Source organism: Staurois parvus, unplaced genomic scaffold (assembly GCF_062004578.1).
Source record: "Staurois parvus isolate SC_StPar_1 unplaced genomic scaffold, SC_StPar_1.0 ptg000165l, whole genome shotgun sequence".
NCBI lineage: Eukaryota > Metazoa > Chordata > Amphibia > Anura > Ranidae > Staurois > Staurois parvus.
The window spans coordinates 14853005-14869291 of record NW_028317961.1 but is presented as its reverse complement, the minus strand read 5'-3'; the positions used below and the strand labels follow the sequence as shown (position 1 = coordinate 14869291).

Below are 16287 nucleotides of genomic sequence, written 5' to 3'. Positions count from 1 at the left end.
GTAGAGATGAGTTCAGTGCAGAGATGAGTTCAGTGTGAAGATGAGTTCAATGTAGAGATGAGTTCAGTGTACAGAGGAGTGCAGTGTAGAGATGAGTTCATTGTAAAGATGAGTTCAGTGTACAGAAGAGTGCAGTGCAGAGATGAGTTCAGTGCAGAGATGAGTTCAGTGCAGAGATGAGTTCAGTGTGAAGATGAGTTCAGTGTGAAGATGAGTTCACTGTACAGAGGAGTGCAGTGTAGATATGAGTTCAGTGTGGAAATGAGTTCAGTGTGGAGATGAGTTCAGTGTAGAGATGAGTTCAGTGTAGAGATTAGTTCAGTGTAGAGATGAGTTCAGTGTAGAGATGAGTTCAGTGTACAGAAGAGTGCAGTGTAGAGATGAGTTCAGTGTAGAGATGAGTTCATTGTAGAGATGAGTTCATTGTAAAGATGAGTTCAGTGTACAGAAGAGTGCAGTGTAGAGATGAGTTCATTGTAAAGATGAGTTCAGTGTACAGAAGAGTGCAGTGTAGAGATGAGTTCAGTGCAGAGATGAGTTCAGTGTGAAGATGAGTTCAATGTAGAGATGAGTTCAGTGTACAGAGGAGTGCAGTGTAGATATGAGTTCAGTGTGGAAATTAGTTCAGTGTGGAGATGAGTTCAGTGTAGAGATGAGTTCAGTGTGGAGAGGAGTTCAGTGTGGAGAGGAGTTCAGTGTGGAGGAGTTCAGTGTGGAGATGAGTTCAGAGTAGAGAGGAGTTCAGTGTGGAGATGAGTTCAGAGTAGAGATGAGTTCAGTGTGGAGAGTTCAGTGTAGAGAGGAGTTCAGTGTGGAGAGGAGTTCAGTGTGGAGAGGAGTTCAGAGTAGAGAGGAGTTCAGTGTAGAAAGTTGTTCAGTGTAGAGATGAGTTCAGTGTGGAGAGACGTTCAGTGTGGAGAGGAGTTCAGTGTGGAGAGGAGTTCAGTGTGGAGAGTTCAGTGTGGAGAGGAGTTCAGAGTAGAGAGGAGTTCAGAGTAGAGAGGAGTTCAGTGTGGAGAGGAGTTCAGAGTGGAGAGGAGTTCAGTGTGGAGATGAGTTCAGTGTAGAGATGAGTTCAGTGTAGAGATGAGTTCAGTGTGAAGATGAGTTCAATGTAGAGATGAGTTCAGTGTACAGAGGAGTGCAGTGTAGATATGAGTTCAGTGTGGAAATGAGTTCAGTGTGGAGATGAGTTCAGTGTAGAGATGAGTTCAGTGTAGAGATGAGTTCAGTGTAGAGATGAGTTCAGTGTACAGAAGAGTGCAGTGTAGAGATGAGTTCAGTGTAGAGATGAGTTCATTGTAGAGATGAGTTCATTGTAAAGATGAGTTCAGTGTACAGAAGAGTGCAGTGTAGAGATGAGTTCAGTGCAGAGATGAGTTCAGTGTGAAGATGAGTTCAATGTAGAGATGAGTTCAGTGTACAGAGGAGTGCAGTGTAGAGATGAGTTCATTGTAAAGATGAGTTCAGTGTACAGAAGAGTGCAGTGTAGAGATGAGTTCAGTGCAGAGATGAGTTCAGTGTGAAGATGAGTTCAATGTAGAGATGAGTTCAATGTACAGAGGAGTGCAGTGTAGATATGAGTTCAGTGTGGAAATGAGTTCAGTGTGGAGATGAGTTCAGTGTGGAGATGAGTTCAGTGTGGAGATGAGTTCAGTGTAGAGATGAGTTCAGTGTACAGAAGAGTGCAGTGTAGAGATGAGTTCAGTGTGGAGATGAGTTCATTGTAGAGATGAGTTCATTGTAAAGATGAGTTCAGTGTACAGAAGAGTGCAGTGTAGAGATGAGTTCAGTGCAGAGATGAGTTCAGTGTGAAGATGAGTTCAATGTAGAGATGAGTTCAGTGTACAGAGGAGTGCAGTGTAGAGATGAGTTCATTGTAAAGATGAGTTCAGTGTACAGAAGAGTGCAGTGCAGAGATGAGTTCAGTGCAGAGATGAGTTCAGTGCAGAGATGAGTTCAGTGTGAAGATGAGTTCAGTGTACAGAGGAGTGCAGTGTAGATATGAGTTCAGTGTGGAAATGAGTTCAGTGTGGAGATGAGTTCAGTGTAGAGATGAGTTCAGTGTAGAGATTAGTTCAGTGTAGAGATGAGTTCAGTGTAGAGATGAGTTCAGTGTACAGAAGAGTGCAGTGTAGAGATGAGTTCAGTGTAGAGATGAGTTCATTGTAGAGATGAGTTCATTGTAAAGATGAGTTCAGTGTACAGAAGAGTGCAGTGTAGAGATGAGTTCATTGTAAAGATGAGTTCAGTGTACAGAAGAGTGCAGTGTAGAGATGAGTTCAGTGCAGAGATGAGTTCAGTGTGAAGATGAGTTCAATGTAGAGATGAGTTCAGTGTACAGAGGAGTGCAGTGTAGATATGAGTTCAGTGTGGAAATTAGTTCAGTGTGGAGATGAGTTCAGTGTAGAGATGAGTTCAGTGTGGAGAGGAGTTCAGTGTGGAGGAGTTCAGTGTGGAGATGAGTTCAGAGTAGAGAGGAGTTCAGTGTGGAGATGAGTTCAGAGTAGAGATGAGTTCAGTGTGGAGAGTTCAGTGTAGAGAGGAGTTCAGTGTGGAGAGGAGTTCAGTGTGGAGAGGAGTTCAGAGTAGAGAGGAGTTCAGTGTAGAAAGTTGTTCAGTGTAGAGATGAGTTCAGTGTGGAGAGACGTTCAGTGTGGAGAGGAGTTCAGTGTGGAGAGGAGTTCAGTGTGGAGAGGAGTTCAGTGTGGAGAGTTCAGTGTGGAGAGGAGTTCAGAGTAGAGAGGAGTTCAGAGTAGAGAGGAGTTCAGTGTGGAGAGGAGTTCAGAGTGGAGAGGAGTTCAGTGTGGAGAGGAGTTCAGTGTAGAGATGAGTTCAGTGTAGAGATGAGTTCAGTGTAGAGATGAGTTCAGTGTGGAGAGACGTTCAGTGTGGAGAGGAGTTCAGTGTGGAGAGGAGTTCAGTGTGGAGAGGAGTTCAGTGTGGAGAGTTCAGTGTGGAGAGGAGTTCAGAGTAGAGAGGAGTTCAGAGTAGAGAGGAGTTCAGTGTGGAGAGGAGTTCAGAGTGGAGAGGAGTTCAGTGTGGAGAGGAGTTCAGTGTAGAGATGAGTTCAGTGTAGAGATGAGTTCAGTGTAGAGAGGAGTTCAGTGTGGAGATGAGTTCAGTGTGGAGAGGAGTTCAGTGTAGAGATGAGTTCAGTATAGAGATGAGTACATTGTGTGTCCCCCCAGCAGTGTGAAGTGTTTGATGTACAGGTGTCTCCCTCCTCCCCGGGACAGTGTGCAGACACCCCTCCTCCTCCCTGTCTCTCCCTCCCTCCCTCCGTCCTCTGACTATACACACAGGAGGAGGAGAAGGATCTGGAGGGAGGGATCCATTCTGCCTCTTTTCCTGTTTCATTTGAACACACAGAAGACTCTCCGCCTCACCGGCTGGGCAGCCCAGTCCCCCCTGAGCAGATCGGGGAAAGTTTCCTGAGGATGCTGCTGTCACTTGTGTCCATGGTGCTCCCCCTCCATCCAGCATCCCTATGATTACAGGGGATCGCAGCAGCGATCAGAGCCGATCCTTCACTGGATAACAAGACTCTGCGCTGAGTTGTCCGACCAATGGGAAGCTTTGTTTTCTCCCCCTGGGATCTGGGAGTGTGGATTTGAATCTGTGCCTACTGATCCCTGGTTCTTCTTGGGGAGAAGTCTGGATCAGGAATACAAATGAAGGCTGATCGCCGGTGAGTCACAACAGGACTGGCTGTGGGGTTAGTGCTGCCAGTTTGTTGTGTGATCGGATGGCAAATGTCATCATAAGAACCCCTGGAGTCAGGCTGCACCCCCTGCACATGATGCCAGCTGCCTGGATGTAGAGGATCAGTAGGAGACACCCTGGATCACATTGTCTGAAACTTGCCAGTTTGCTGCTGCCATGCCTTTCCATCTGAGGACTGTGCAGCCCACCCAGGTGTGTAGGTTGGGTGACACCGAGGGGCTCACTGACGGATCAGCTTTGGTAGTCACTTCTCTGGGAGAAGTTAGTGTCCAGTCGATGTTGCGCATCATCCAGCAGTTGGCTGATCTATCCAGACATGCTGAGGACATCTTCAGCAGCATCCATGGGCAGGCAGTTATCCTGGGAGAACGCAGTGCCCACCTGCAACGACGCCTGGCATCCCTCCATCACTGTGTATCCCACTTGGACCACCGGAAGGTGCCAGTCCGTAAGTAGTTGCGCTCTTTGTTTACCATACACATTGGCTTTGTTCTTTGATGGTGCACCTTTCATTTCTGAAACATCTTGTCAATTTTTTTTCCTCTGTAGAACTTGTAGATGTCATTACATCTCACAAATATTCTTATTAAGGATTTACTCACCAGCCACTTTATTAGGTACATATGTTCAATGGCTTGGTAACACAAATTGCTAATCAGCCAAGCACATGGTAGCAACTCAATGCATTTAGACATCTAAACAAGGTGAAGACGACTTGCTAAAGTTCAAACCAAGCATCAGAATGGGGAAGAATGGGGATTTAAATGACTCTGAATGGGGCATGGTTGTTAGTGCCAGATGGGGTGGTCTGAGTATTTCAAAAACTGTTGATCTATTCTACTGGGATCTTCACGCACAACCATCTCTAGGGTTTACAGAGAATAGTCCAAAAAAGAGAAAATATTCAGCGAGCTGCTGTTATGTGGACAAAAATGCCTGGTTGATGTCAGAGGAGAATGGGCAGGCTGGTTCGAGATGATAGGCAGTAACTCAACTAACCACTCATTACAACCAAGGTATGCAGAATACCATCTCTGAACGCACAACACATTGAACCTTGAAGCAGATGGACTACAGCAGCAGAAGACCACACCAGGGGTCACTCCTGTCAGCTAAGGACAGGAAACGGAGGCTACAATTCACACAGGCTCACCAAAATTGGACAATAGAAGGTTGGAAATGTTGCCTGGTCTGATGAGTCTTGATTTTTTAAGAGATGGTTGTGCGTGAAAATCTCTATCAATCAGCAGTTTTTGAAATACTCAGACCAGCCTGTCTGGCACCAAAAACCATGCCACATTCAAAGTCACTTAAATCCCCTTTCTTCCCCATTCTGGTCGGTTTGAACTTCAGAAAGTCATCTTCTCCATGTCTAGATGCCTAAATGCATTGAGTTACTGCCATGTGATTGGCTGCTTAGCAGTATTGTGTTACCAAGCAGTTGAACAGGTGTACCTAATAAAGTGGCCGGTGAGTGTATGTAGCATCAACTGTTCATGCAATGCTTAACATAATGAGAGAGACAATACAGATACAAACATGCATGAGCTTGGTTTGATCCTAACCCAGTATCCCATTTACCTTTGGCTGGACCATTCCCTGCTCCACAGGGGTGGAGAAGCACATGACATCATTTACCTAGGTGAGCTTGGGCATCCTCAGAACGTATTTCTAACCCAAGTTCCTTACACTTTTATGTACCCCAATGAACCGCAGGCCAGGTCATTCACCACTGTACGTACACAAAGGGATGGGGAGGCTAATGACATCATTGATCCAATATGGTCACATGGCCAGATTAGGTCAGTATCATTGATAGAAATGAGCTAAGATGTTTTCAGAACTGATCTTTAAACCAAACTCCCGATTTTATGTACTCCAGTGAGCTGTGGGCTGGGTCATTCACCACTCTGCAGCTGCACATATACAAAGGGGCAGGGATGCTGATATTGTCCTTGACCTGATATGGTCACAGGACCAAATTAGGTTAGTGTCCTTGATAGAGATGAGCTCAGGTCTTCTCAGAACTCATCTCTAGCCCAAACTCACACTTTTATGTTCTCCAATGAACTGCGTCATTCCCCGCTCCCCAGGCTGCACATACACAGAGTGACAGGGATGCTCATGTCATCATTGACCTAATGTGGTCATATTAGGTCAGTTTCATTGATAGACATGAGTTTGGCCATCCTCTGAACTGATCTCCAACCCAAACTCCCACATTTATGTTTTCCAGTGAGCTTCAGGTGAGGTCATTCCCCACCCACATGAGCAGCAGGGTAGGGAATGACCTGGCCCACAGCTCCTTGGAGTACAAATAAAATGGAGTTGTAGGTCGGATTAGAGATGAATTCAGGAGATACCTGGGCCCATTGACCTTATGTGGCCATGTGGTCACATTAGGTCAATGATATCAAGAGCATCCTTCCCCTTTTCTGAACGTGCAGCTTTGGAGCGAGGAAAGACCAGGTAGTAGCTGGGCCAGCACTGACAGCTTCCTTCTTGATTTGCCTAAAAACTTAGTTTTGGATCCCAAACTCATCCCTAGTTACAAGACAATTTGTAACAAGACATTTAGGAGGGCCCTGCTCATAAGAGCTTACAATTTAAAAAGGGATTAATAGGCATACCAGGCCTATGGGTATATTTACTATAAGTCCATAAATTCCATTTACCTAACAATAAACAGCATATAAACCAATGCTAATAAAACTAGCTTGACCAGTTTATATTTATAGTGCAGATAGTTCCTCTCTATGAGGATGTAGAGTTTGAAATATGCAAGCTCTCAAATCTTTTGTTACTTCTTCCAAGTCCATCACTATTAATGCTGTCAGTTAATTACGTGTACAGAATTTCTTCAATTCACCTTGTCTCCTTTTTTAAATACACACCCGATCTACTGTAATTACCAAGGAACACACCTACTTATATAGAATGTCGAAACTTATTGCCTACCCTACCACCCATAAAAAAAATGTACCCTGTGTTATGTTGTCAAACACAAGCTCGCCTAGGTCCGCCTAACTGCCAATCATGTGAATTAGACCTATCACAATTCACAACCTGTCCTTAAATTATCTGCTTACTTGTAGGTGCATGTAACAGACTCCTATTACTTTCTGCTGCTTCTCCTGGACACCAGCCAAACAAGCAGCTATAGATTATTTTCTCCTGATTCTTTCAAGAATTTCCTATGATAATTCTTGCACAGAAATCACATATGTTTCCCATTAGTGCCAAAGGTAGTCCCCCAATGCAGGCCCTTTTAGAGTATACAAAAGGTAGCTATAAGCTGACCGTACACCAGTAGAATTTTGTGCAAAAATAATTGTTTTTGGAATGTTCGTTCAATTTCCTAATAGTTAATGGAGTCACATCGACAGGCGAAGGAGAAGCGCAAAATATTTTTGAAGAATGAACAAAATTGTAATAGTTAGCCCTGGTTCACCCCAGTGCGGTTTTGAAGTTGCTCTACAAAGCCAACTATTCAGTGTGATTTAATTTAACAGATGTCAATGCTAGTCGCACAGAAATAGTACAGGAACCTTTTTCAGAATCGCAAATGGGGTACAACCTATAGTGCGACTTTGAACTGTAAAGTCGCATGACAAATCACACTAGTGTGAACCAAGGCTTAATGTGATTTTCCTTTATAAAAAATGTACTTTTTTTTAGGGTTTTCTTATGCAGTTTTTTGCGTTTATATTGATACTATGGATTGTTCTGACAAATAATTTTTCTGAATTTTCATATGGCCATTCAAACAAAATTTTACTGGTGTATGGCCAGCTTTAGGCATGCTAAGTCATGTTAGTATTGCAAGTCTACTGAAGTAACATTGTCTTGCTATGCCCAGTGTCTTGTCATCTAATGCATTCAAGATCCTTCGCACATGTTCCTCTGGTTGGGTAAATAGCATGGAAACAATCTCAAAAAGATCCCAGATCATCTATTGCCATGGCAGACAGGTCCCATCCACCAGTGTTGACAAGTGCGTCCATTATATTCCATCTCTCTCTATATATATTTGGTTAGTGTCTTTACTGGGTTTATCACTTTTCAAATATCACATTTTGCTGCTGATTAAGTTGTGCAGTGCTTACATTACAATATTTATTTTTTGTGATAAGTTTGTGATAAGAGATCCATTCATACCTAGTTACTTAGCAGTTCCCCTTGAGCAATATAGCTTTAAATGCTTACTTCAGGTACATGCATAGGAGCCAAGGTTCATTTTCATAATTTGTGCAATGTAAATATACTGTGTTGTTTCTTCCCTGGAAATTGTATTTAATCCTGGTTACTATGTACACATTGAAACCTGCTAAATGAGTAGTCCGGGAGGTTAAGATATGGCTTTTATGAGTGCAGTATTATTATTCCTTTTTTTAGTAAAGCAGGTTGTTTTTCATTGCCTTTGTGTCTACTGTATATAAAATGTGAATGTACTATAAGGTTTGAGATGTGGTGGCAGTCACTGATCTGTCATGTGATATTCAGTTACTTTTACTCTGGCTGGATTCACGTTTGTGCACACATTATACCCTGTGCATTCATGTTTTTATGCATGTTAATGTGCTTTGGGGGGGCATACTGTGTATTTGTAATTGTCCTCAAATGTGTTTTGGGTTCATTCTGTGTATTTGTAATGGGCCCGGAATGTCTGCCAATGCAGTAAACAATGCACCTAACACTTCAGCGCACCACTATACATTGGTGTGAATACCCATGCTTTGCGTTGTCCTGGGTTGGTTAAAAATGGGCCATGTAGGCTTTTTCGTGCATCGAACCTCATTTGAAATGCATGGGTGGATGTAAGGTACATTGTGGGCCTCCTTTTTGATCATGGTCATACCAATGCCAGCTGCTAAAGTTGACAGTCACCATTATGCTGTAAACCTAAATGCCTGTGATTTATTTATGGTACTTATATAGCACCGTCAATTTACGCAGCGCTTTACATACATATATTGTACATTCACATCAGTCCCTAACCCTCAAGGAGCGTACAGTCTAAAGTCCCTAACTCACATTCATACATACTAGGGCCAATTTAGACAGGAGCCAATTAACCTACCAGCATGTCTTTGGAGTTTGGGAGGAAACCAGAGGAAACCCATGCAGTCACAGGGAGAACATGCAAACTCCAGGCAGGTGGTGCCAGGGTTGGGATTCGAACCAGCGACCCTAGTACTGCCAGGCGGAAGTGTTAACCATTTAGCCACTGTGCTGTGATGATGGGGACTATCTGTATGACAACTGTAGACAACTTCTGCCACTACACCAAAATGGATTACTTCAGGATTCTCACCATGCAATTGACTGCAGGAATCCCATGGTTCATAATTCGGTCAATTTTATTGTTATATACTTAATATTATTATAAGCTGATATGAAAAGAACGGAAATGTGTCTGTGCTCTTGTGGAAGTCTGACTACATGCTTGCAATAGTTGGAATAGCAGGATAATGTTTCAGTTGGCAGTTTTCTTGAAATTATACTTTTTCAAACTTGTTTTGCATGTTTTAGGTACATTAGTCACATTCCATGAAGCTGTAAGGGGCGAAACCTGTCCTGAGAGACATACAGCTGACATTGCCAATTTTCTTGCTTGTTGCTTGGTCTCATGGTGATCACTGCCTGTCAATACCTTCTCAGGCTCTGATCCAGAATAAGATCAGGAACGTCAGAGTAAATTCAAAATTCAAAAGTTATTATTTGTACACTTACCCTAGGTCACTGTCTTGAAGCATAGGTTCGGCATGTGACAGCCAGGCTGCCATCATTTTCAGTAATGGCATCCTCCATGCTTCCCTTATGTCAGGTTTCCTTTGAGACAATGCAAGAGTAATAAGGTTGTTCAAAGTTGTATAACATAAAATAACTTAAAAACAAAAAAGTCATGGTCACTTAAGTTTTGTTTGTTTAAATCAGTCAAAACAATGAAATATGACTGCTGATTGGTTGCATGTAACTTTTTCAAGCTTTTGCTTTAAGCTTACTTTTAGTGCACCTCGTCGTTAATGCCCATGATGCCCTACGCTAGCATCCCTGACATCCACATACTGTATATACCTGTCCTTGCCCCACTGGGCTTTTTGCTTTGTGGTCTGCTCAGTGCCGACCAACCTCTTAAAAATATCTTCACCAGGATGAGTGAAGTCTATTGGAATGAGTGGAGATCATGGCTCATATGCCCAAGAGGAGCAAGCCCAGACAGTAAAGCTGTTCAAGGATAGGCTGTGTTGTGGCCTACAGGCCGCACAGCAAAAATTCGGACAGATCATGGTCAGGTGTGGCTTTTAAAAAGTGTTGGGGACAGGCCTTGGGGGGCTCCCATTCACACTTGAGTGCGAGTGTTTTCGGTAGGGTTGTCACCTCATCTCTTTAAAACCTAACATACAGTATATTATTTACACAGGTCCTGAGGCTATTTTAATGCAGATAAGGCACTAAGTGAGTTTAATTACTACCTTAATCAGCCACAGAACAAGCCACACAAGTTTTTAGGCAATTTTGAAGCATTTTTTGCATGTTATTCCAAACATGAATGTGCCATTTTGAAGCATTTGTCTTGTTTTTTCAAGCTTTAGGCATTTTTGTTTCAGCCAATGGAAAATAGTATCATCAATGACATAAAGTGTCGTTGTCCTTGTATCTGCTACCTGTTTTTCTATGGGGTGTTGTGGTGTCTGTGGTGTAGTCGGAGCTCCTGAACCATGACCACTATGCCAGCTTCTTCCAAGGCCCTCGACCAATTGGCATAATTCTTGTAATGGACATCACTGGGGTCGTAAAGGTTCTTGTGGGCCCTCACCAGATGGATGAAAGTCTTCACATCCAGAATGGACACTCTTGAATCCTTCATTTTGCTCACAGGCTGCTAGGAGGAGAAGAGTGGTTGTTAGGCCAAAAATGTACAAAAACTTTAGTGTCATGCATTTTCAGGCTATTCCTTTGAATTCCATGGAGCCAAAAATGCACAGATCTCCATAAAAAAATAGCTCTTGTACTTTTTTGTGCAACAAGCAGCAGCTTAGGTGTGAATGAGCACTTTGAAATAATAGGAATCTTCATGTTTGACATTGTCGCTCTTTGGTATCATTTAACAAATTGCTCAGGTGTGAATGGAGGTGAAAGTGCATTTAGCCTCTAAAAAGCTCTAGTCTATTTCAGTATTTTGTATGTCTGTGTTTCCAATGGAACTGTTACAGCAGTGACTTCTCTTTGGTATTGAAGATGCCCATTGTCTGATTCCCAATACTGGGGCCAACATACATCTGCGACACCTTTTATAATGACGGACTAGAATAGGTTGCAGAATTTGATCATTGACACCCTCCAGCACTGATTGGGAACCTCAAACTGTGGCATATGTCGATCTGACAAGGCCCCTTTAAGAACTAGACACACTGTAGTATCCCACCAGTGGTGCAATACATATGCAAAAGCTGGCAAACTGGCAGCAAACCCTTGCATAATAAATATTCAAAGAGCAGCTTACAAGCTGAATCAGCATGGTGTGTTGTCATTGTGCAGCATTTAAAAGTCAACATAAAACAAGGTGTGGTTTTTAGTGGGAAGCAGCTGACACGGTTCAGCAAGGTTTTCCAAGTGTCAGACGAGAAATGCTGGCAGGGAGCTTAAGCAGCATACCTTGACCACGGGACTCCTCTTTGGGATAGGATAGAGTTTCTATGAATGTATTTTCACAGGTGCAGGAAATTATTCTGGCTCCATAAAAAATGGAGATTTGGAGACTTTCCTTTAACCCCCGTAAGACATGAAAAATGTAGCAAGAGAGAAACGACAGATTTTTTTGTTCTAAGAACAAATATCCTCAGCATGTCCATAAGAAAAATAAACGGAATTGGAGCATTGTAAGCATTTGTTTGCTTTTATCCCCAGTAGGGATGTGCACTACAGAAGATGGCCTTTCCATCTATGTAGAGTTCAGTTCAAATATACCATATTAATCATGTAGAGACTAATTATAGTTCTTGGAAATGACTTAAATCTTAGAAGTTAAGCCCACTTAACCACTTCAAAAAGCAGTGGCAGAACTAAAAAGCGAATTACCGTAACTTCCAAAATGGACCGCATGGCTAAGTCAGGGTTGAGTGCTGTTTTGTCAGCCTGGGAGGTGCGGGTTTACATTTCCTCCCATTAGTGCAAAATACTATTTTCTCATGGGATTCAATGTCCATATAACGCAAACTAGAAAAAAGTCCAGGAATAAAAGCATATATTACCAGCATAAAGTTGTGGAACTATTAATCCAATAATATATGGATGTAGTTTAAGTGTCTGCTACAGATGAACTGCAATAAGTTCATCTGTTATCCATTGTTCATCCATGGCTACCTTGCACCAGGGGCGGATTGACCATTTGTAAACTGCCCGAGGGCCCGGGGTCAGTAGGGGACCCCATGAGATGACCCTGGTACCTTTTTCATAGGCTTTTTTGAGTTTGGGCAAGGACACAGGGGCCCCATGATCCCCTATTGCCCAGGGGCCCCATGAGTTGTCAGTCCACCCCTGCCTTGCACCTTCATGCATTAAAATATATTATTAAAGTTCATTAATTTTTTCTGCAGAAATCAGTACCAACAACCACCCTTTGATAGCATGATCTAATTACTAGGTACAACTGTTTTTCATTGTTGAAATTATCATGGTCTGTAGAGAATTATCACATTACTATATATTTTGTTCTTATACAAGGAATGTTGGTAGCTACGCCTATCCTAGACTCAATAGTTGCCGTTTGTTAAATACAACCCACATGTGGTATAATATTACAAGTAGCCCTGTTATAGAGTATAGAAATGTCATCACCCATTATTTATGCTTGTGTTATGGTCATTACTTGCTACAATGCAGAGATCAACATATGCAGACTGGGACTTAGAACAAAAGAGACATCAGGGATCCCTCTAGATGTGCAGTCTCCTTTCTTAAACAAGAACTACAGGTGCATTTTGATAAATTACAATATCATCAAAAAAATCATTTATTTCAGCAATTCAATTCAAAAAATTAAACTCATATATTATATAGATTCATTACACACAGTGATATATTTCAAGCATTTATTTCTTTTAATATTGATTATTATGGCTTACAGCTAGTGAAAGACCAACATTCAGTATCTCAGAAAATTAGAATATTACATAAGACCAATAAAAAAAAAAATTTTAATACAGAAATGCTGACTTACCTAAAAGTATGTCCATGTACAGTACTTGGACGGGGCTCTTTTTGCATGAATTACTGCATCAATGCGGCGTGGTATGGAGGCGATTAGCCTGTGGCACTGCTGAGGTGTTATGGAAGCCCAGGTTTCTTTGATAGCAGCCTTCATCTTGTCTGCATTGTGGGTCTGGTGTCTCTCATCTTCTCTTAACAATACCCCACAGATTCTCTATGGGGTTTAGGTCAGGCAAGTTTGCTGGCCAATCAAGCACACTGATACCATGGTCATTAAACCAGGTTTTGGTACTTTTGGCAGTGCGGGCAGGTGCAAAGTCCTGCTGGAAAATGAAATTAGCATCTCCATAAAGCTGGTGAACAGAGGGAAGCATGAAGTGCTCTAGAATTTCCTGGTAGAGAGCTGCACTGACTTTGGACTTGATAAAACACAGTGGACCAACACCAGCAGATGGCATGGCTCCCCAAATCACCACTGACTGAAAACTTCACACTGGACCTAGTGCAACTTGGATTTTGTGCCTCTCCACTCTTCCTCCAGACTCTGGAACCTTGATTTCCAAATGAAATGCAAAATGTACTTTCATCTGGAAAGAGGAATTTAGACCACTGAGCAACAGTCCAGTCTTTTTTCTCCTTAGCCCAGGTAAGATGCTTCTGACGGTGTCTCTGGTTCAGGAGTAGCTTGACTTAAGGAATGCAACGGTTGTAGCCCAGGTCCTGGATACGTCTGTGTGTGGTGGCTCTTAAAGCACTGACACCAGCCGTAGTCCACTCCTTGTGAATCTCCGCCAAATTCTTGAATGGCCTTTGCTTCACAATCCTCGCAAGGCTGTGGTTATCCCTGTTGCTTGTGCACTTTTTTCAACCTCACTTTTTCCTTCCACTCAACTTTCCATTAATATGCTTGGATACAGCACTCTGTGAACAGCCAGCTTCTTTAGCAATGACCTTTTGTGACTTACCCTCCTTGTGAAGGGTGTCAATGACTGTCTTCTGGACAACTGTCAAGTCAGCAGTCTTCCCCATGATTGTGTAACCTACTGAACCAGACTGAGAGACCATTTAAAGGCTTAGGAAACCTTTACAGGTGTTTTGAGTTAATTAGCTGATTAGAGTGTAACACCGTTTTCTGAGATACTGAATTTTGGGTTTCCACTAGCTGTAAGCCATAATCATCAAAAGTAAAAGAAAGAAATGCTTGAAATATATCACTATGTGTGTAACGAATCTATTTAATATATGAATTTCACTTTTTGAATTGAATTACTGAAATAAATGTACTTTTTGATGATATTCTAATTTATTGAGATGCATCTGTATAAGCACCTGTATAGGCAAAACATTTTTTTTTCATTTTGGATAGAGTAAGGGAAGGCTATAACCCCTGTCAGTTTACTTTTTGCCATCTGTGTCCCATTAGGAAGATTTACCTTCACTTTATGTCACATAGCCAAAATAGGAAGTGAGAGAAAATCCCTTTGGAGATCCCCAAGTCACCAGAACTGGTGTCCCCATTGGAAAATTTCCCCTGTATTTTTTTTTCTGCGAACAACCAAAAATGTGGGATTTTCTTTTACTTTCACTTTGATGATAATGGTAAACAGGACAAATAGAGAGAGTGAATCTCCCTAACAGGGTCACAGACTGCAATAAAAACTGACAGGTGTTTTAATTCATCTCCACTCTAACTTGCCTTAAATTCTACTTTAATTGGATGTCTGAACTCACATAGGATGGACTGTGGTTTGCTAAGCTTATACAGGGGCTGTCGTTTTCTAAGCAGTTTGTGATCTATTTCCCCAGTGATTACATGAGCGCAGTGTAGTGTAGCAATGATCATTCATGATTAATTGCACAGAAGATAGGTTCTAAAGCTTCCCTTTAAGTTGCAATCTTGATTATTTCTGATGTTAAACAGGGTGAATGTGAACAAAGCAGTATTTACACTGACCTGGGCCTGTAATGACAACTCTGAAAGCACAGGAGAAGAAAGAGCAGAGGCAAGAGGTTATTTCATTATTAATGCTATTATGCTTACAAAATTAGGGGGTTTTAAAAGTAAAGTAACCTTTAAAGTAGCACTAAAGCATCACATGTTCTATAATAATTAAACTGGACTAGGAAAAGGCAAGCAGCATAACTCAAATTATTTCATGTCTCCAGTCTGCTGTGCACGGCTTCCCCAAATTTACCAAGGAGCATCCATCCACATAGAAAGTGTCCTAATCCCTCTCCTTGGAACTACATGTCTCACAAGTCCAAGCGTCACCATGCATACATGCCCTGTTATGCCTTCTCTGGTTGCCTGTGCGTGTAAGCATTAAACCCAAAAACAAACATTTATCATATTACAGCTTATCAATTCTTAGATGTGATGGCTGTATTAGTTTCCTTTTTTAGGCTTTCTTTCTTCTTTTTTCTTCATCTGGCAATCCAGCCAGGAAGTCTGTTGTTTTTCACAGCACAAGCTCTCCAGCCGAATGTATCAGTTTATAAGGATGAGACAAACCACAACATCGGCAGGGGAGGATAACCCCTTGACGCCGACCGCACACAAATTAGCGGTCTCACAGAACTGGGGTTTTTTCTGTGGGGCCGCTGATTTGCGTACCTGTCTTTCTGCTGGGATTGTGCCGCACGTTCTTACAATCGGGACACAGAACTCCCATTTCTGGCTATCACAGGGATCAGTCACTATGAAGCTCACCCTCCTTGTTTTCTCTCTCTGAATGAGATATGATATGTTATCTCTCTCTGAGATATCATATCATATTACCCCTGTACAAATCATTAGTAAAACCTCATCTGGAATATGCATTTCAGTTTTGGGCACCAATTCACAAAAAGAACATTGGGGAACTGGAGAAAGTACAGAGAAGGGCAATCAAACTGATAAGAGGCATGGAGGAGCTCAGCTATGAGGGAAGATTAGAGGAACTGAATTTATTCTCTCTTGAGAAGAGGAGATTAAGGGGGGATATGATGAACATGTATAAATACATCAGTGGTTCATATAGTGAACTCGGTGTTGAGTTATTCACCCTGAGGTCATCACAGAGGACAAGGGGGCAATCTTTACGTCTGGAGGAAAAGAAATTTAATCTCCAAACACGGAAAGGTTCCTTCACAGTAAGAGCTGTGAAAATGTGGAGTAGACTCCCTCAAGAGTTGGTTCTGGCCAGCTCAGTAGATTGCTTCAAAAAAGGCCTGGATTATTTCTTAGATACACAGAATATAACTGATTACTAACATTTATAGGTAAAGTTGATCCAGGGAATATCCGATTGCCTCTCGGGGGATCAGGAAGGATTTTTTTTCCCACCAGGAGCAAATTGGATCATGCTT

At 42.2% G+C, this 16287-nt stretch overlaps 1 protein-coding gene across 4 annotated transcripts in view; it reads left to right on the top strand.

Moving 5' to 3' along the window:
• The first annotated feature begins 3364 nt into the window (after window positions 1–3364).
• NHSL1 (NHS like 1) overlaps window positions 3365–16287 on the top strand; it is a 264179-nt gene continuing 251256 nt past the window's right edge. For all 4 annotated transcript variants that reach the window (XM_089676245.1, XM_089676244.1, XM_089676242.1 and 1 more), the window contains exon 1: window positions 3365–4174. In XM_089676245.1, the coding sequence (XP_089532371.1) occupies window positions 3883–4174 (292 nt within the window). In that variant the 5' untranslated portion in view covers window positions 3365–3882. The remainder of the gene's footprint in view (window positions 4175–16287) is intronic.